Below are 19,264 nucleotides of genomic sequence, written 5' to 3'. Positions count from 1 at the left end.
GAACTTGTGTAAATGAATCTGTGGATAATATTTCAGAATTATGTTATGCAAATGATATAGCTTGTGTCAGAGATACTGTTGGTATATTACAAAAATATGGTATGGAAAGTAAAAACCAAAATCATTGCATTTAAGATGTGGTGTTAAAAAGTAATGTGAGAAATGGTTCTATCAAGGGGAGGTAATAGAGTCAGTGTCTGCATATAAATATCTTGGTGTATTCTTCACACCAATAGTCTCTTGGAGCAAATGCTGCAATTACTTAGCCCAACAAGCAGAAAAGGCCATGAATATGTTGTCTACGAGATTTTTCAAAGTGATCAAGGGCCATAACTCAGCCAGTAATTATCAGAAATCAAGACCATAAACACTATGCATAAATCTAAAGTCAATCAGGTAATGACTTTAGCCTCTAGAGTATCCACGTACAGGGGTGGCAACATAATACAACCACATTTCAATGTGGACGCATAAAAAGTCACTGAGGAAATAAATGGTGGTCTGCCTGCATGATAATACCCTTAATGGTGACAGACCACCAAATTTTCTCCCATTGATTTTAATGCAATCTTCTTGTGAACCTTGTCCACCACAACTGGTATAAATAGACATTCTTTCATGAAAATGGGAAAATAAATTACTAGTCTTTAATTAAGGCAGCTGAATAAACAAAAAATTATGTTCTTTTCAAAACAATCTTTATTGACAATAACAAGGTAGGATATTTTCATCAGTATTCATAAAGTTTTAATAATGTCACTAGAGCGTGTATTCACCATGTTTTATAAATATCAACATGTAGGTTTGTTGTAGGCATATATACCAAATTCAAAATTTCATCATCTTTGATGAAAAAGTGCTAATCCAAAAATATTGAAACAGTTATTTCGCATTCATGATTACATTTTAACACACACATCAGTTATGGTACACACTTTTGGGGGTAACATCAATTTCAAGCACTAAACATCTTTCCTTTAAGATTCAAATTTTTTTTTTAATTTTATTTTTTTTTATTTTAACAACAAACAACCATAGCCCAACATTTTTTTTCCTATTTATCATTTCTTTCTTCTTATTTCCTTTCACTTGTCTTTAATTTTAACATGAAGGGAGAATGCATTATTTTTATTTATTTAATCACTGGCATGTTGTGCTTGTGACATCCATTGAGCTTGGGTTCTACCTTTTTAAATTTAATTCTTTAAAGAATATAGCGGGTATTTAAATATATCTGTTAATAGGTAAAATGAATTTTGTAATAAATTTGTAATAAATATTTTGTAATAGTGTAATAAAGAGACAAATGTCCCTATAGTGAAGTGGTATGTCGATTGAATAGCCACTAAACTAGCACATGCATGATCAATACATGGAGATATATTACGTCTAATGGGCAAAATTTGACTTAGTATTTTAAATTCATTATAACTGCTGAAAAAAAACGAATATAATTTTTTTTATATATCAATAGTTCAATTTTTTTTTAAAATTCATTTAAAGGAAATCTAGACATTTTCTTTGCAGGAAGATATTTACCACATTTCAATATATACAAAATTTAACATTAATGTTTAACAATAGAACACTTTTAACAACTCTTCATACAATTAACAATGTATCACACAACACACACTTTTTATACACTCTCGCTCGAACACTCAATAACTTATCTTTTTTTTTAAATTCAACATTTATACCTTTAACTTGAACTAACATACATGTACATACAACACAATTAATCTCCACGTAGTTATTGATATTTCCACAGTTGTTTTCTTGATTTGATTATAAAAAAAAGATTTGGAATTAGCTATTTTTGATTTTTTTACAACCATTTTAGAAGATTTAATGCTATTCATTTATATTTTTATAGAGATTCGTCCAATTCAAAGATATTTTCTAATGTGGCACAAGAAACATTAACCCTCAATTCTGTTATCTGAAATTAACAGTTCACAGAGTTTATGTACTGGTATAATTCCCTCCTAAATTACAGACTGGTCTTCCGTTCTTGGTTGATTTTAATATATATTTTTGGCAAGCAGGGCTTATTTTCGCTAATCACATCCAGTTCAGGGAGAACCTGCAGCCATTATCTATGTGAATAGTAATTTTGTTGAGATTTTTAATTACATAACAATTATCTCATTTGTTTCTTCCCATCATCTATTCACTATGAGAAATCATATAAATTAGAGGATGAACTATTAGTTTTTTTCTTCTTTCTATTACTGCTATTGTTATTTCCAGCACCATTTGATCGAGAGTTATTTTTTGATGAGCGTTTTCTGGAACTAGTACCTGAAAAATTTAATGTAATGACAATTAGTATTGCACAAACAATCATTTGTCAAAACTGCAGAAAGTCATTGTATTGTAGGACTAACACTATAAACCCCAGAATGCCTCGTTCGGCATTTTTGTCCAAGCGTGTTAACCTTTTTGCCACAATTTTACCGCATTGTAACGTGGTAAAAACAAAATGCCACGTTTGTCTAGAGTTCCAAAACATTTTTTTTTTTTAAATTGCCATGTTTTTGGAACGAGGTATTTTGTCCAAATGAGGCTGTTCACAAGGATGGATACATGATTTTTTAAAAGTTTAAAAGGGTTTGGGGTGGGGTTCAGCCAAACCAAAGTCTTGTCGTGCGTATCGAGGACAGCATAATATTTGGTGACACTTTCAAGCGATTGTGTAGAGAAAAAAAACCACAAGGCAAAGTTTTGACTAGAAATGACATTCGTTGCATAAAAAGAGTTTGTTACATTCTTTGTTTCAGTTTCATGTGTTCACACAATATTTCCAACAAAGAGATGTGAGAAATGAAAAACAGTCAAGTTCAAAGCGGAGCGAAATCAATAATTGTATTTTAAGTCTTTGAAAATTATTAATTATTAATGTAGGAAAATGCATTCACATCCCACCTGTTCTTAAAAGATTTACACTGGTTATCAGCTTCTTACTTACATGTACCTGAGCTTTTACAAATGTACATACTTGGTAGAACCTTAGAACATCTAAATCTAATGATAAAATTCTTTTAAACTTAAATTTTGGCCAATATTCTTTTACTGTTCAAACCCCTATTTTATGGATTAAATTACCTCAACTAAACTAAATCTTGCATTAAATGTTTAAATTTATTTTTTAAAAGACTTTTCTGCCACAGAACGATTTCAATGTCATATATTATTGTATTATTTTTGTGCATATATTTCTGATTTTGCTGTGATAAAGTCTTTTGATGGAATATTTAAAGCACCCCTGGACACTTGAGTGAAAGGAAAGCTATATAAATTTTGTAATAATACTAAATCAGACAACTGTTTTGACTTACTATTATTAGTAGATGTAGAGTCTGCAGGTGAAGAATTGGAGGAAGCTTCCCATTGTAATGTTTCCCTCAGTGCTTGATTATCTCCGTCATCAAAACTATCTATATCGACATGGATATCTTCATCTAATGAATTCCTGTTTATATATATAAATATATATTTTAAATTAACAAAGATGTCTACATTTATTTTACTTTACACTATCATTCCAACTGGTAGGGTATAAAGACAAATCTCAGAGACCCCCTTGGCTCTGCTGCCAATTTGCAACCCTGGGGTCACTTGTGTTGTCATGACTGGACTCTGGTTTCACAGAGTGATGGGACACCTCATCAATCATGGGTAGTTGAACCATACAAAGATTAATTACCTAACCAGATATCAGTTTACTTATAAGTTTCATATATTTGGTAAAACTAGAATATTATTAGCTGGTTGAAATTTCAATTCATTTAAATTGTTTCATCCGATTTAGTCCTTTTCTGGTTTAAAAGATGAACAAGTTGTTACCTGTACTAGACAGAAATCTCCAGAAAACAGCGATAACTGTATTTAATGTAGTAATATAACTTACAAAGATCTAAGTAAAGTTTTTCTAACTAGTAATCTCTGTTCATCATTATGTTGAGGACACCTCATCGATCTTGTACACATCTTTTTTGTATGTTCAGATATCACGCCACATGTCTACAAGTATAAATAATATACCCACATGTTCACAATTAAATATACAAGATGACTAATAAGGCTGGGAATCGATATGAAATTTCAATATCGATTATCGGCAAGAATTTATCTGCGATTATCGATAATAATCAATTATCATTTTTCCGGAAAAATCCGAACTTTACCGACCTGTTATTTGTGTTGATCGAGTTACAGTAGTGTTATTATCCTAGTCTAATACTGTGCCGATGTACGTAAAAAAATCAATTAATGTAAAATAATTACATGTAGTTGCTAAATGTAGGACTAACTTGAGTATTATTCTAAGTTTTGTTCTTGATTCATTTGAACCTTTTTTTATTCCAATATCTCCGATAAATACAAAGACAATACATGGTTTCTCTTTAGTCTTTGCAAGTGACTGGCAATCACACAGTGTTACTACTAATAGAATAAAATAAAATAGAAGGCGTCTATTGATTGGACAATAAAAAAAATAATTACGGGCTTTCAAAGTAGAATTTTTATGATTGGATAATTTAGATGAAAACCAAAGTAGAATTCTTCCACGAAATTACGAGAGATATAAATATTTTCCCTGGAAGTCAAAAACGTGCTTTGTATGGGCTGTATCTTGACATGATTTAGTAATAAAAGCGGAATTGATCATTAATAATACAATTAGTTTTATCGTGAAAGCAGACGATTTCTCTACAAATCAATCAAGAACAAAGAAGGGAGATAATTCTAATTTTACTATATATCACGTGTGATTGTCATTGTTCACAAAGTGCGTGACCTATTTTAGTTTCAACTAGTAATAACAACAAAAAAAACAAAAATATTAAAATAATGTATTTAATCTTAAAGTTTAGTTTTTTTTATAATAATATATATTTAAAATGTGCCAGTTTGTAAGCAGATGGGGGAAATAGTTGTTGTGTTGATGTTGTGTATTCATTCATTCGTCTGCTAATGCCAGACTACGGCAAGTTCAGTCATGTGAAAGTGACCGTAACTTGCCGTCAGAAGGTAAATATACCGATAATCGATATTTGAATTTCAATATCGATTATCGTATCGCTAAATAACTTCTACCGATTATCGATTATATCGATATTTTTGCACAGCCTTAATGACTAATAATTTAATAATTTTGGCCAGATGTCTGGAATATCAAAATTTAGTACACTTTTCCAAATTTCTACTAAAACTAATATTGTTCACTTACATTTAACAGAAGAGATTTCCTTTCCTCTGAAAATAAATTAAATAGGCAATTAAGATGAAATACTCCTCTCAAACACCTCAATCACATAATCAAACTATATACAAACTCAAAGTATTCAAATCCATTTAAATGAATACAGAAAGGTAAGGCATAATAATCTAGACTAACATCATGGATGAGTACTTGATAATCAAGGCTGCATGTTTTGGAGTTCTGTCTGGTTGTGCTTTAATATATTTTAATACATACCCAAGGTCATATCATCATAATCAAATCTAGGTTCTGGTGTTCCTGTATCCCGATCATTATAAATATCGCCTACAAAATAATAACATACACAAATCCAACTACAATTTGTGAAGTGATAACTTCTATTTCAAATATTTTAAACACATAACAGCATAGACCCCAACATACTTTTCATGGTGTATTCCTTTGATTTAATTTAATATAAAAGTCAACTTTAAAATCGGTGATGATATTATACATATTGGAATTTAATATGTAACGGTGATATATTCAAACATTTTTTTTAAATCAGATAATAATTGTGACCTCTAGAGGGACCACAAGCTAAAAATGTGATTTTTCGTACAATCAGGGGCCTTAATTCAGGAAGTTACGATCCGATATGCGCGAATATCAAAAGTAACCAAGTAACCTAGAGTCCACAACCTTGATATAGCATATTTTTACACGGTAAGCGTACAAGGGGTGGCCATTTTGTCATGAAAGTTTTGGTCCGATTTTCATGAAATTCGAACTCAACCATCATTTGGGTGTAACGGTAATATACTAAAACGTTTTTAAATCTGATAAAAATTGTGACCTCTAGAGGGACCACAAGTTAAAAGCGAGATTTTTCATGCAATCAGGGGCCATAATTGAGGAAGTTACGAACCGGTATGTGCGAAGGAACCAAGATCTTTGGGATATAAACATGCATTCCATGTTTCATCAAAATCAGATGAAAATTGTGACCTCTAGAGGGTCCACAACCTTAACCCTTCCTGAGCTAACCACTTAATACCCATAGAGGACTATACAAATATTGAGTAAAAATCAAGCTTTAGACCCTGTTGTGAAAAACCATGCATACCTTGAATATGAATGCGACTATAACTGTAAAATTGTAAATGTATATCCATTATATATGACTTGGGATTTTTGCATATTTTTAGTTTAGATTTTATGGTTACTATGGTTACCAGTGGGTTTCAAAATGGCTGCCATATTATTGTCATAAATGAAATATTGGATATTTTCTAGTCATTAAAAAATACAAGATGGTCGGAATAAAGCTATATGGATTATTAACATGATAGATCTCTTTTGTAAGAATAGGATAGGTTTTTGGGGAAAAGTCACTTAATTGTGATAATTTCTAAAAATAATAAAATGTAAACGAGCAGTATTGACAATGGTAGACAACAAAATATAAAAATCATCAGTAACAAGTTTTTATTAACAATAAAATAAAAATATATTAAATATTTGGAAAATAACAATAATATACCAAAATATTCACATTAGGGTTGCCATGGTAACCAATTTGACCATATCGTATACGTTTATATTGGCAGCGATCTACGTGCGCGACTATATAAAAGTACACGAATAATTTCCTCCGCAGAAGTCTTCCTTTTTTGTGTCTTTACTTTGTGACAAACATCTGAATTTTCATCAAAAGAAGAGTCCCCACTAATAGTATAGTCACTACCCGAATCCAATATAGACGTGACGTCATCGGGACTCGCGGCTAAATTCAGCCGTAATATTTTTGTTGTGAAGGACACCATTCCTCGGCTGTTCTGACTATTGATGGTTGTTCCGTCAATAGAGAGAGAGAGAGAAATGGGTTTAACGTCCACTCGACACAAACTAGGTCATTTTGGGACTAACATATGGTTTTAATTTTATTTCAATAATTCAATTGGGCGTAGGGGTCTTTAGCAGTGGGAGGAAACTGGAGGACCAAGAGAAAACCCACGAGGCTGGACAGGCGATCCTACTCCTTGCCACGTACAACAGGGGATTCGAAACCACACCAGTTGAATCAATGACAGGTCGTATGATACAGCACACACGTGATAACCATTCGGCCATCCAACCCCCCTCCATCAATAGAGGAAACCCCCTCGTAATAAAAACTTGTGTTATACACCATCTAAGGTTAAAACCATGCTTTTACAGGGGAGTAAACCAAGTTAAATAAAGTTAAATTAGCTCAGGAAGGGTTAATATACCATATTTTACACTATTTGCGTACAAGGGGAGACCATTTTGTCCGGCAGGTTTAGTCCGATTTTCACGAAATTCGAACTCAACCATCATTAGGTAGTAACGTTGATATATTAAAACGTTTTTTTAAAAAGGACAAAAATTGTGAGCTCTAGAGGGACCACAAGCTAAAAATGCAATTTTTTGTACAATCAGGGGCCATGATTCAGGATGTTACGATCCGATATGCGCGAATATCGAAAGGAAACAAGATATTTGGGTGATAAACATGCAATTCAAGTTTCATCAAAATCGGATCAAAATTGTGACCTCTAGAGGGTCCACAGGCTAAAAAGATGATTTTTTGTACAATCAGGGGCCATAATCCATGATGTTATGGTCCGATACATGCCAATATCGAAAGGAACCGAGATCTTTGGGAGATAGACCTATATTTCAAGTATCGTCAAAATTGGATAAAAATTGTTGATTGTGGAGTGTCCACATACAACTTGTGGACGGACGTCCAGACAGGGGCGACGACAATATACGTCCACATGAAAATGTGGGCATATAAAAAACGTGTAGGACCTAAGGGTCCAAACGATTTTATCCGAGTTGAGTGAAGATCTGACTTATACGAATCTGACTTATGGAGGTTTACTGTAATTTTATGTAATAAAATTTTGAATGTACAGAAAGGTTTATCATATTTTAAGTTCTGTATATTCAAAGGTGCATTAAAATAATACTTCAAGTATTCGAGGTACAATAATACTTCCAGTATTGAGACAACTGAGTATTCCGTCATGCTGTATAATCCGGCATATTGTATTGATGTCGGAAGTGACAGAATCCACAGTACATACACAAGCGTAAGCATTTTCTTTAATAAACAACAGAGCCAAACATCCAAAATTATATAACATATGGTATAATACTATTTGATCAAGATTAAAATCTGTTTTACAAATCTATAAACTTAAAAAATATTAGTGTTAACATCCAGACTGTACGTTGTGGAGCCGAATAGAAGACAGTTTATGTTTTTAAAATCATGTTGTTATTGTCTAGCATTTGAAATATTTATGATTCAGTCCAAACTGATTATATAGCATCTTCTAAACACCTAGTGGTTTTTCATGTGAGTGCATCAAAATGGTTCATACATTACCCAAAATTAATTTCAAAATACCTAAAGTTGTTAAGACATCAGAACTTTCCAGCAGTAGCTGTAAGCTCATATATACAAAACAATTGGTTACAAATCAATGTTCAACTTACCACCATTTTTGCTGAATTTACCAAATTTATTTCTTCTTGGTGAGTTTGTGCTTCTTTCTTTTTTCAGTTTCTTGACTAAAATAGGAAAGTTTCATTTGACATGTTATTGTTTTTGTTTATGTGTTGCCGATGAATTTTTATCAACTGTAAAGCAGAAAAATATAGTTTAAATACAAGCATTTTACGTAGAAAATAACCTGGCAGAATATCTGAGCTTAAAACTGATCAATATTTTACAGGGGCTTACTTACCGTTTGATGGAATATCAATAGCTTAGAGGGGTTATCGTAATGCAAATGGTAGAGTGTCTTCAAAGATAGGTTGCCAGGAAACAAAACATACGCCCACAGCAGCTAAATCGTCCGAGCAGTCAACCAGGGTTATCACATATTTATACTTTTGTAGGTAATTGGGGCATTTACAAGACAGTTTCATACAGATCAGATTATAATTTTTGACGTTTGAGGGTTCACAAGGTTCTACTTACTGAAACAAGGACCTTAACTCTGGAGGTAATTTACAGAAAATTTCAAAAATTTGACAGGCTTTTTCATTTTACTAATTTAAATAATGCATATAAATTTCATTCAGATCGGATAATAACTTTTGTCATTCAAACGTTCACAAGGTTCACAAAGTAAAACAAAGGTCGTAACTCTAGAAAAAATTAGACGGAAATTGCTGAAATTCAATAGACCTCTATTTCGTAAGTTTAAATGATGTATATAAATTTCATAAATTTCAACTTTCGTAAATCAATCTTACAAGGTTAAACAAGTTAAACAATATAAAAGGAGTAATTATTGTAAATTGCTGAAATTCAATAGGCTTCATGGTTTCACTAATCTAAATGATGCATATAAATTTCATACAGATCGGAAGATAACTTTTGGCGTTAGAACATTCACAAGACTCAACAAAGTGAAACAAGGGCCATAACTCTAGAGGTAATAAAAGGAAATTGCTGCAATTCAATAGGATTCTCCGTTTCACTAATTTAAATAATCTATATAAATTTCACAAAGATCGAATGATAACTTTTAGCATCAGAGCGTCTGAATTGCGCGAATATCGAAAGTGACTGAGATATTTGGGATTAAACATAAATTTCAAGTTTCGTCGAAATCGGATAAAAACTGTGACATCTAGAGGGCCCACAACCTTGGTATTACATACTTTTACACTATTTGCATACAAGGAGCAGCCATTTTGTCCCGCAGTTTCGGTCAGATTTTTACGAAATTCGAACTCAACCTTGATTGACGTTTAACGGTGATAACTTTCTTTAAAATTGAATACAAATTGTGACTTCTAGCTGGTTCATAAGGTACAAATGGGATTTTTCGAACAATCAGGCTATAATCCAGGAAGTTATGTTCGGATATGCATGATTATCAAAAGGAACCAAGATCTTTGTGATATAAACATAAATTTAAAGTTTCATGAAAATTGGATCCAATTTGTGGCCTCTAGAGGGTCCACAACCTTGATAAACTATATATTGTAGATGATCCATCTGGACCGACAGGGGCGACGGCATAATATGTCCACATGAAAATGTGGGCGTATAATAAAATATTTGTTGTGTTTTTGTTTTACTTATAATTTTGACGAGTTTTGGCCGTTGTCCTTTGTTTTTATGTTATGTAATGAAAATTTCCTGATCACGAAACAGTGTCTTGTAGAAGTAGAGCGCCGAAAGCAATCTGTATTATAACGGTGCAACTCCATTTATATTTGTATTTATGCACTGAATTTCAGTTTCAATAAAAATTTATTTGTTTCCTAATTATTTATTTTAATCCCTCTTAAAAGAAACTGCTTTAGCAGGCCAACCTTGAAACAAAAAAATTTTGGGTTCCATTTTATCCTTTCGAGCGATTTGACTCCGCTAGTCCCACATCAATATAATGGGGTTAAATTGGGTCATTCCAATTCTATTCTATCACTGTCAGCCACTTGTTTTTTGTTTTTTTTTCACTTTTGTTTGTGCGGACATGAACTATATTCCTTTATTATAATACTTTGTGCAGTTATCAATTGAATTTTTCGGACATTGACATGGCTTCTGGAAACAAAATTAAAGCTGTATCTAAAGAAACTGTTAAGAAATGGAGTAAGGAACTAAATGAAAACTACGGGTTTAAACAGCATTATTAATTAAGATTTGGAGGATTCGCGCAGATAGCATATGAGAATTCTCTTCGATTCTCGCAAAAAATGACGAATTTCTAGCTCTGCCGACAATGCAACATAATCCATAATCCCACAATAACTAATTTGTAGCATTTCTATTCTATTCATGGTAGATATGAGCATGTACAAGATACTAGAAACTGGGCTTTTTCGTATCATGGATATAAACTTTGAGGAGTTCACATGAATTTTCAAAGAGATCAAGGGCAATAACAGAGAATATAACCAATATTTCTAGGTTTACATGTACAGTGAGGGAAAGAAATTTTGCTTGGATAGAGTGTTTCCTTCTACTCTTCTGACAAAATCTTCAATGCCAAATCCGCCGATGACACGTGACATCAGTTGGAATTTCTAGGTCAATAAGCCAGCGATGCTAGGTTTAGTTTTAAGTAGCGTTTACCGTTATGATTTTTTATTTGATACACATGCTGGCAGAGGCTAAATATTAAACATATTGTCGTTATTATTATTGAAAACTATATGGCATAGTCGTACGGAATTTTATTTTAAAGCAATTTCAATTATGGTTGTCACGTGATCACTGTGCCGTGTGTCTCTCATGGACGAATGAATAAAAACATATTTGCAAGTTACGTGATAGACAAACAAAAACTACAAATTGTGTTATGAAAAATACCACGGTGCTGTATCATTTTATATCCATCCAAAAAACGAAGACAGTAATTTATTCAGGAATATTACTGACACGAATTTCAAGCCGGAACGTGAACATGGAAAATTTTCCGAACAGTGTAGCTGTAGGCCTACCTTTTATTAAAGGTAATGGAAGCTTATAATTTTAAAACCATTTCCTACGGGACCTCATTTGACTCAATTCTGGGCTATTGTGCTAACATTCTAGGGCGGGATAAGCGAGTTTATGCCAACGCCATTCCTCAACGTTATCGCCACCCGTCAAGTTTTTTTGTGTAACTGTTTGAAGTTGACCTAGTTTAATGAGAAAAACCGTAAATTATGTAGTCATGAATAGATTTGTTTCCATTAAATTGAAATGGAAGTTACTAAACCCTTAGTCCTTCTGTGGTGTACTGGCTTTATATGTACTTCCATTATTCTGATCATTCTGCGCTTCGCTTATAAATATTATTATTATTGGTTGGGCCTGCGTGTCACCTGAAGGACCCACATGATCACGTGCCACACAGGTCCTGCGGGCCTGTGCTTGGAAAATGTTTGTTTCGGACACTGGTTGTGTTGTTCACTTCCATTATTTTCAACATGAATTTTTTAACTATTTATTCATAAATATGAAACTTACTGCGTTTAGAATCTGTTTGATATGTCCAATCATTATCATTATCATCATGATCAGGTCCACTATCATCACTATCTCGTTTTAATGTACTGTTTGTAGCGATTCTACACAAATAAAAAAATACAGATATTATAGTCTTTAAAACAATGAACAGCAGCTTCATCAATCAAATTTTATAAAGAAAAGTCAAGTTTGGTAAAATAAAAATTTGAAATAGCTTTAAGGGTAGCCTACCCTTCATCAAATTCCAACTGGCAAGAATTGATTTACGTACACGGCAATGTGGGCTATACTATACATGTATACCGGAAAACACCGAAAAACACCATATTATACTGAATACCGGAAAAACACTAAATACCGGAAAACATCCTAAATAGGTAACTCGGAGCCTGGTCTTCTGGAAAACACAGGAAAAACCTAACCCCAACCAACTGCTGGTCCTCTGGAAAACACGGGAAAAACCTAACCCTAGCCCTAACAATAACCCTAACTCTCCGCAAACAGAAGACCAGGCTCTTTGTTACCTATTTAGGGTGTTTTCCGGTAGTTAGTGGTTTTTCGGTGTTTTCCGGTATTCAGTACAACATATATATAGTATTGCCGCGGCAATGTGTACACAGGATCTTGGTTTATTATCCCATCTGCACCACTAGATGCTGTTACTGCACAAAGGGTTTGTCAGATAGTTGACGACTAGAATGAAGATTTCTAAGATTCTCTCCCATATAAAACTAACCAATTTTATCCACTTAAACATCTGAGACAATTCTTGTTGACAGTATGTGTGCTTTGTTTATGTTTTGATGTGTGTATTGTATCTTTAACTAATTATTAGATTCACACATTGTATTGAAGATAGAAGTCATATCTCACGCACATAAATTAAAATGAGTGATGGATTGATATATAAAAAGATTTACAAAACCAAAACATAGCTGATTCTGGGTCAAACCAGAATATCATGTTCATCACTATTGGTGGAAAATTCCTATTGCATCATTTGGCTTAGTAACCAATCATTATATTTAATTACATTATATTTGACCAATTAGAAAATTGAAAGCCGAAACCCAAGGGTATAAAACGATCAGAGCAATGACCGTCGACAGACAGCCGCTAAATTCGGAAAAATACCGCCAAGGTTCATGAGACGCAAACTGGGATGATTAGACCCCACTGATTTATAGGAGAGCCGTATGATGTAGGCATTCCGTCAGTAAACTCCATCTGCAAATTAAGTATTGTAATGTAACCTAAGCTTGTAACCTATCCAGTGCTTGATATAAAATGTAGAAACAAACTGAAGCATTGTTATTCCTGGTAGACAAACATCTTAGTGGTGGAGAAAATACACAACGTGAAAAGTAGTCCTAAGACTAAGAAGAGAACAAAAAACAAATATAACCAGAGACAATACTAGACGAACACAAGGATATTAAAATATGTAGCAGAAGAGAGTGTCATTCGTTAGATGTGGAGAGTTTTTGTTGCTTTGTACTTCCCAAATCTAGCCAGCGACTCATGGCACTGCATAGTGTTACATGTGCAGTTTTCCTGACTACCGTATACTCTATAGTATTTAATACCAACCTTCTACTAGCTATTCTAGAACTATTTCTACCCATTCCCATACACTTCTCTAGATGAGGAGCAAACCGTGATGCTGCAAGATGGCGCTGACAATTTGGACAAATACACTCAAATTGTTTCTTGGTTGGTGCCTGGCCAAACACATCCAATCCTGGCTTTTCAACAACTTCTATAATATAAAATCATATAACATAGAATCTACAGATATATAAGTTTTAACAATAAGCAGCTTGTTATAAACGAGATTTAGGCATGTCAAGTACATCATAGATTTTCCAAGAGACAACAGTTGGAACAGGCTCAACGCTTTTCAAAATGTCGCCCTGAAAAATTAAAAGCAAAAAAAATTAGGCAGAAAAATATTTGGACGATTTGGAGTTGGTCAATTTGCTTAAACAGGCATTATGTAAGAGATAAATCTGCCTATTGCAAGTCGTTCTTTGGGCCTTAAATGTTATCTAATTATTAATTAAACATTTTTTAACATGACAAGACCATAATCAACTACCAACGCCATCGGATGGCGCCGATTTTAAGTAGATTAGAACAATTCGACAATTTAATGATTTAATTGAAAGATAGGTTGCCAGGCAACGAAACATACGCCAACAGCAGCTAAATCATCCGGGCAGTCAACAAGAGTTGTAACATATTTTTACTTTTTTTGGTAATGAAACATTTATAATACACTAAAATCTGATTAAGAGTAACAACTCATTAAGTAATTATCAGAAAATCATTAGAATTTGTTTGGTTTTTATAAAGTTCTGCCCCATGCTAACATTTAGTATACAAAACATTTAATATCATGGATTTAGCTGTTCAATTTATCAAAATTCATTGAAAATCAATATACTTGTTTGTCTCAAGACCTTAAACTCTGTGTACCAATCTGAAGGCAATCGGATGATAACTTTAGCCTCTAGAGCGTCACAAGATTTTTCAAAGTGATCGAGGGCCATAACTTTGGCAGTAATTATCGGAAATCGTTGAAAATCAATAGGATTCTTCAGCTCATGACCTCAAACACTGCCTATACATTTAAATTCAATCGCATATTAACTTTAGCCTCTAGAGCGTCCACAAGATTTTTTGAAGTGATCAAGGGCCATAACTCTGGCAGTAATTATCGGAAATCGCTGAAAATCAATAGGCTTCTTCGTCTTATGACCTTAAAGACAGTGTAGAAATTTAAAATCAATCAGATATTAACTTTAGCCTCTGTACGTCCACAAGCAATTGTGGACGCCGGACGCGACGACAATATACGACTACATTTCAATGTGGGCGTATAAAAATGGAGAAGCGAGGCCAAGACCCGAATGATAAGTAATTTGAATGAAATTTTCAATATATTCATTTTGCATTATCTATTTTTGAAATATTATAGCAAGAACGACCAGCTCTTTATCTAAATCTTACATAATGAATCTTTTTTTATAAACAAAGCAATTTTGAAGATTTTGAAGAAATACCATATTTTCAACATGCCTATCAAGCAGTATATTGGCTGCTTCAATAGCTTTTAAATTTATACAAAACATTAAATTGTATGCCCGAAAGGTGTGTTTTCAAAATTGAAAAATATCCAATCATAAAATTTGCATCTGATATAATTTTCTAATGAGAAACATAGCAAGAGTAGACAGATTGAAGGAGTATTGTAGTCACCAAATGCCAGTGATTGATTAAAGGTAATCAAAGTATTAGTATGGTCACATCCCTCGTCATTTGGAACGCTGTGCCACTTTTCCGGTATGACTTATTAACTATTTTGCTAATTACCAAGTTGTCTAGATATTCCACAACACAATTTTCAATACTACTGCAAAATTATATTCAAGATTTAATGGAAATGTCATTGCCACGCAACTTTATAAAATTGAAACCATTATGCTCACTGCCTTTAATTTTATTACCCATCTACAAGAAGGTACTAAGTGATTACGTTTCTAGTGTAAGGAAAGATTTGTAATATAAGAATCTTCAATGAAAAAAATGGAATTAAACAGATGGTTTAATGGATCCATGTGATTTAAAGCGTCGACACATGGATCCAAAATTTTCACAGTCTACAACAGAATACAAAACAGAACAGCTGTATTCATTCGCAAAAAAAAATAGTACCTAAAATTCATGTACATTATATAGGTTTAAATGTCAAATGAGGTCAAATGAATAGAGACGTCTTTAATATATACTAAATATTCGTATCATCCCAAATCGACAATAAAACAGTGAGAAAAAGGAAAATCTAAGTAATGGCAATCTAATTAACATAAAATTTACGACATAATCGATTCTTCAATGTTTTGATGGTGATCATGAAGAAAATACATCTGTTCTCAGGAATCCGATAAGATTTTCAAAAAAAAGATCACTAGAATTATAGATTGTTATTCCACAAAATCGAAAGGTATGTTAGATTTTTCATTCAGTCAAGTTAGAGCGAGTTTATTGCCGTCCTTTGAGCTCCAAACCCGATAGAAATGAAGGCGGAAGTGGCCATAATAGTTTTAGAGATCACTACGTGATGGCGCTCCTGCGTCGCGACAAACGGGGCCGATTTGTCTAGTTATAACAAATAGACAAGAAAATCTGGGATACAAACCTAATTCTTTGGAAGATCTGAAAGTAGAAAAAACATACAAATTATTACCAGCAATTAAACAATAAAGTTATTCTTAATCAGGCCAATATGATTAGCCTAATTTAAATGTATAAATGTTGAGGTTATGTCAGAGCAATAATTGCTGCAATAATTGCTATGCTTACTTGGGATCTGTATCAGAAATAAATAATGTGCCAATTTTACTGGCACGATGAATTTCAAAACATAAACCAAGAGATACTTCATCTATTAATTCATTCATAATATCATCCATTGCCAACTGAAATATATATAAAAAATCAATATACAAGTTTCATTGACGAATTACGTATTTTCTCCAGATAGGACAAATCTATTGGCTCAACTTATTGAATTGTCAACCAGTACCTCACTCTTGACTCTTTAAGAAGAGAAAGAAAATATTGCAGAAATAAAAAAAATTAAACAGGCCGGTTATCTCTACCATGACTAAGATGACTGACTTTTGTCCTATAAATTCATGGTCACTGACCTCATAAACGCTAAGACAATCACTAAACTATTAAAAACCTTTTATATCTAAATCCATAATAACTAAAAAAAAAATCTTTTTGTTTGCATTTTTAGGGGCTCGTTCCACAAAACCAAAACCAACCGGCTTCTCTGTATTATCAATACATGACAGTGGCACAACAAGCTCATTTTGATTGTCAATATATTTTAGATAATCAGCAAGAGTGTTGTTATTTTGATCCTTCATTTTTCTTGCTGTCTAAAAGCCTATATCTGGTGGGCCTAATACGGATTAATCATCGAAGGGCCCCAGAACCAGTCAAACCCGAAGAAAGGGGCCAGTCCAAGATGTACAACAAAACGGTTCGATTGGCCAACTATCACTGTCTTCCCTTCTCCTGGATTCTATGAGGGGGTGTGCCGTATATACCTCCAACTCAACGTCCTCTTCCATAAACAACAAATCAGATTCAATCATGTCCGATCTGCTGTCAAAACACCAAACTGTTTGCAGAAAATCATGCACCATAAACCGCGGAAGTTGGTGTATATTGTTGTGCGCTGTGAGAATGCGCGCGGGAAGGTGACAGTAAATTGGATTGCCTCCCTTAAACTAGGATACTACCCACTTTTGGTTTTCCCCAACTAAATCATAAGTCTGAATACTAACGTCTTATTTTTTCTAGCCTATTGGTGTTACGAAAAATATAGAACACACAAATTGGTAGCAAAGAAAAAAGGGAAGACCTGCGAATGAAACCCGCAGAAGATCAGATTTGCGGAGAGTCTATTCATTGCATTGCCCTGGGAAAAGAAACCCAATCCATCTTGTTTCGATCAAAATTTTCATATAGGCTATCTCGATAGCTGACAAATTTTGAATGAATAAACTTTTCTAAATGTAGAAGTGGTAATTTGAGAGCCATCAGAAAGACTAGACTATGATATGCCTATTACCGGTATATGAAAATACACTGTTTTGGAAAACTTATAACACCAGAAACACAAATCCAGAGAGTTCCAAGCAAACAAAATGTTTGCAAGAATCCGATTTGGGATCAGATGAAAATTCTGATAATTGTCACGTAAATGCTATATTTATACTAACAATTGTGAAGTTGACATAAAATTTAATATGGGCAAAAACACCCGATGCCTGCCTTCATTCTCGGCAAAGAATATGGCATTGGTTGGATTTTGATTTCAACCAAAATGCAGAAAACATAATGGACAAGGGAATATACAGAAATTTGGAAATCCATTAACGTAATGGTGAGTTATTTCCATTTCTGTCAATTGTCTGCAATTGAGTTTCAGGTGCGTGTTGACTACCGATGTTGTACTATGACGCAGAAGACCAGGGTCCATATTCAAAGGTTTTCTTAAAGTTAAGTAAAAATACTTAATTTTTCCACTTAACCAAGTGTCTTACCTTAAATCTGTTTTCAAAGGCTCTATTTTACATATACTTGCAAATTGGCTATGTGAAATCTTAACTGCATACTTAAAATATGGAATACCAACATTAGCCAAAAAGCATGAATTTTTAACTTATGGAATAACCTAAACTGCCAAAAATAACAAATTACTCACTTCGCACGCAAGTGATATACTCTATTAAAATCTTAGTTGTCATTACTTACTAGGAAAATATTTGTCGAAATATTATATTGTAACGCACGAAAATAGTATATGACTATAATTTATGATAAATTATGATTGTACGCATCCGTTACCGGAACAGCTGTTTGCGTATAGATGTTTTTTTGAAAACAATAGATTTCAATAGCAGTAAGTTATCGAATAGTGGTAGTATAATGATGGATATTGTAAACTTTATTATAACGAATAGAAAATTCCTATACTTTAGAATCCCAAAGGCCTCGTCATGATGGTACACTGTAAATCATTGGTGGCACGCTTCGGTCTGCAGTCATCATCATATATTTGTAAATTTATAAAAACGAAGACAAGAACATGTAGCAATCAAAACTTCAAATATGTATATGGGAATGAATTGTAAAAAATAAACCATGCCTTGCTTTCCGCGGCCGTATTAATATTTTCTGAAATCTGCAATGGAATGTCATCGCAATGCCAAATTTACAAATAAATTTAACGCATCAAACTTTATTATATGACAGTCGTGGCAAATATGATTGATTAAGCAATACGAACATGATAGATGATCGGGGAAAAAAACCTTGACCATTTCGGTGCTAGTAATCTCATACACAAAATCAAAACTGATGATGAAAAAAAAAACAACCCAAAAACGTTTGATGCCACCAGCTACGCTCAGCGACATTGTCTTTGTTTCAATCTTAATTCCCTAACTTTTAAAATCGCCATT

The 19,264-nt window shown here is 33.2% G+C and overlaps 1 protein-coding gene across 2 annotated transcripts; it reads right to left on the bottom strand.

Annotated features, from left to right (window-relative positions):
• Nucleotides 1-687: 687 nt before the first annotated feature.
• Nucleotides 688-17,475, bottom strand: LOC126822303 (ataxin-7-like protein 3). Of its 2 annotated transcripts, none has more exons than XM_050551104.2 (11): nucleotides 17,342-17,475; nucleotides 16,584-16,699; nucleotides 16,420-16,436; nucleotides 13,809-13,977; nucleotides 12,219-12,319; nucleotides 8,741-8,815; nucleotides 5,486-5,554; nucleotides 5,237-5,262; nucleotides 3,914-4,026; nucleotides 3,342-3,475; nucleotides 688-2,304 (listed from the first exon to the last, which is right to left on the bottom strand). In XM_050551104.2, exons 1-11 carry the CDS (start codon nucleotides 17,438-17,440, stop codon nucleotides 2,177-2,179), a joined length of 1,047 nt encoding a protein of 348 aa, XP_050407061.1. In that variant the 5' UTR covers nucleotides 17,441-17,475; the 3' UTR covers nucleotides 688-2,176. The 2 variants fall into 2 exon arrangements, with proteins under 2 accessions (XP_050407061.1, XP_050407060.1); XM_050551103.2 differs by lacking the exon at nucleotides 17,342-17,475 and adding an exon at nucleotides 17,054-17,312.
• Nucleotides 17,476-19,264: the final 1,789 nt, after the last annotated feature.

Source organism: Patella vulgata, chromosome 5, assembly GCF_932274485.2.
Source record: "Patella vulgata chromosome 5, xgPatVulg1.2, whole genome shotgun sequence".
Taxonomy (NCBI): domain Eukaryota; kingdom Metazoa; phylum Mollusca; class Gastropoda; family Patellidae; genus Patella; species Patella vulgata.
The sequence above is the reverse complement of the archived record's forward strand: the minus strand, read 5'-3'. Positions and strand labels throughout refer to the sequence as shown.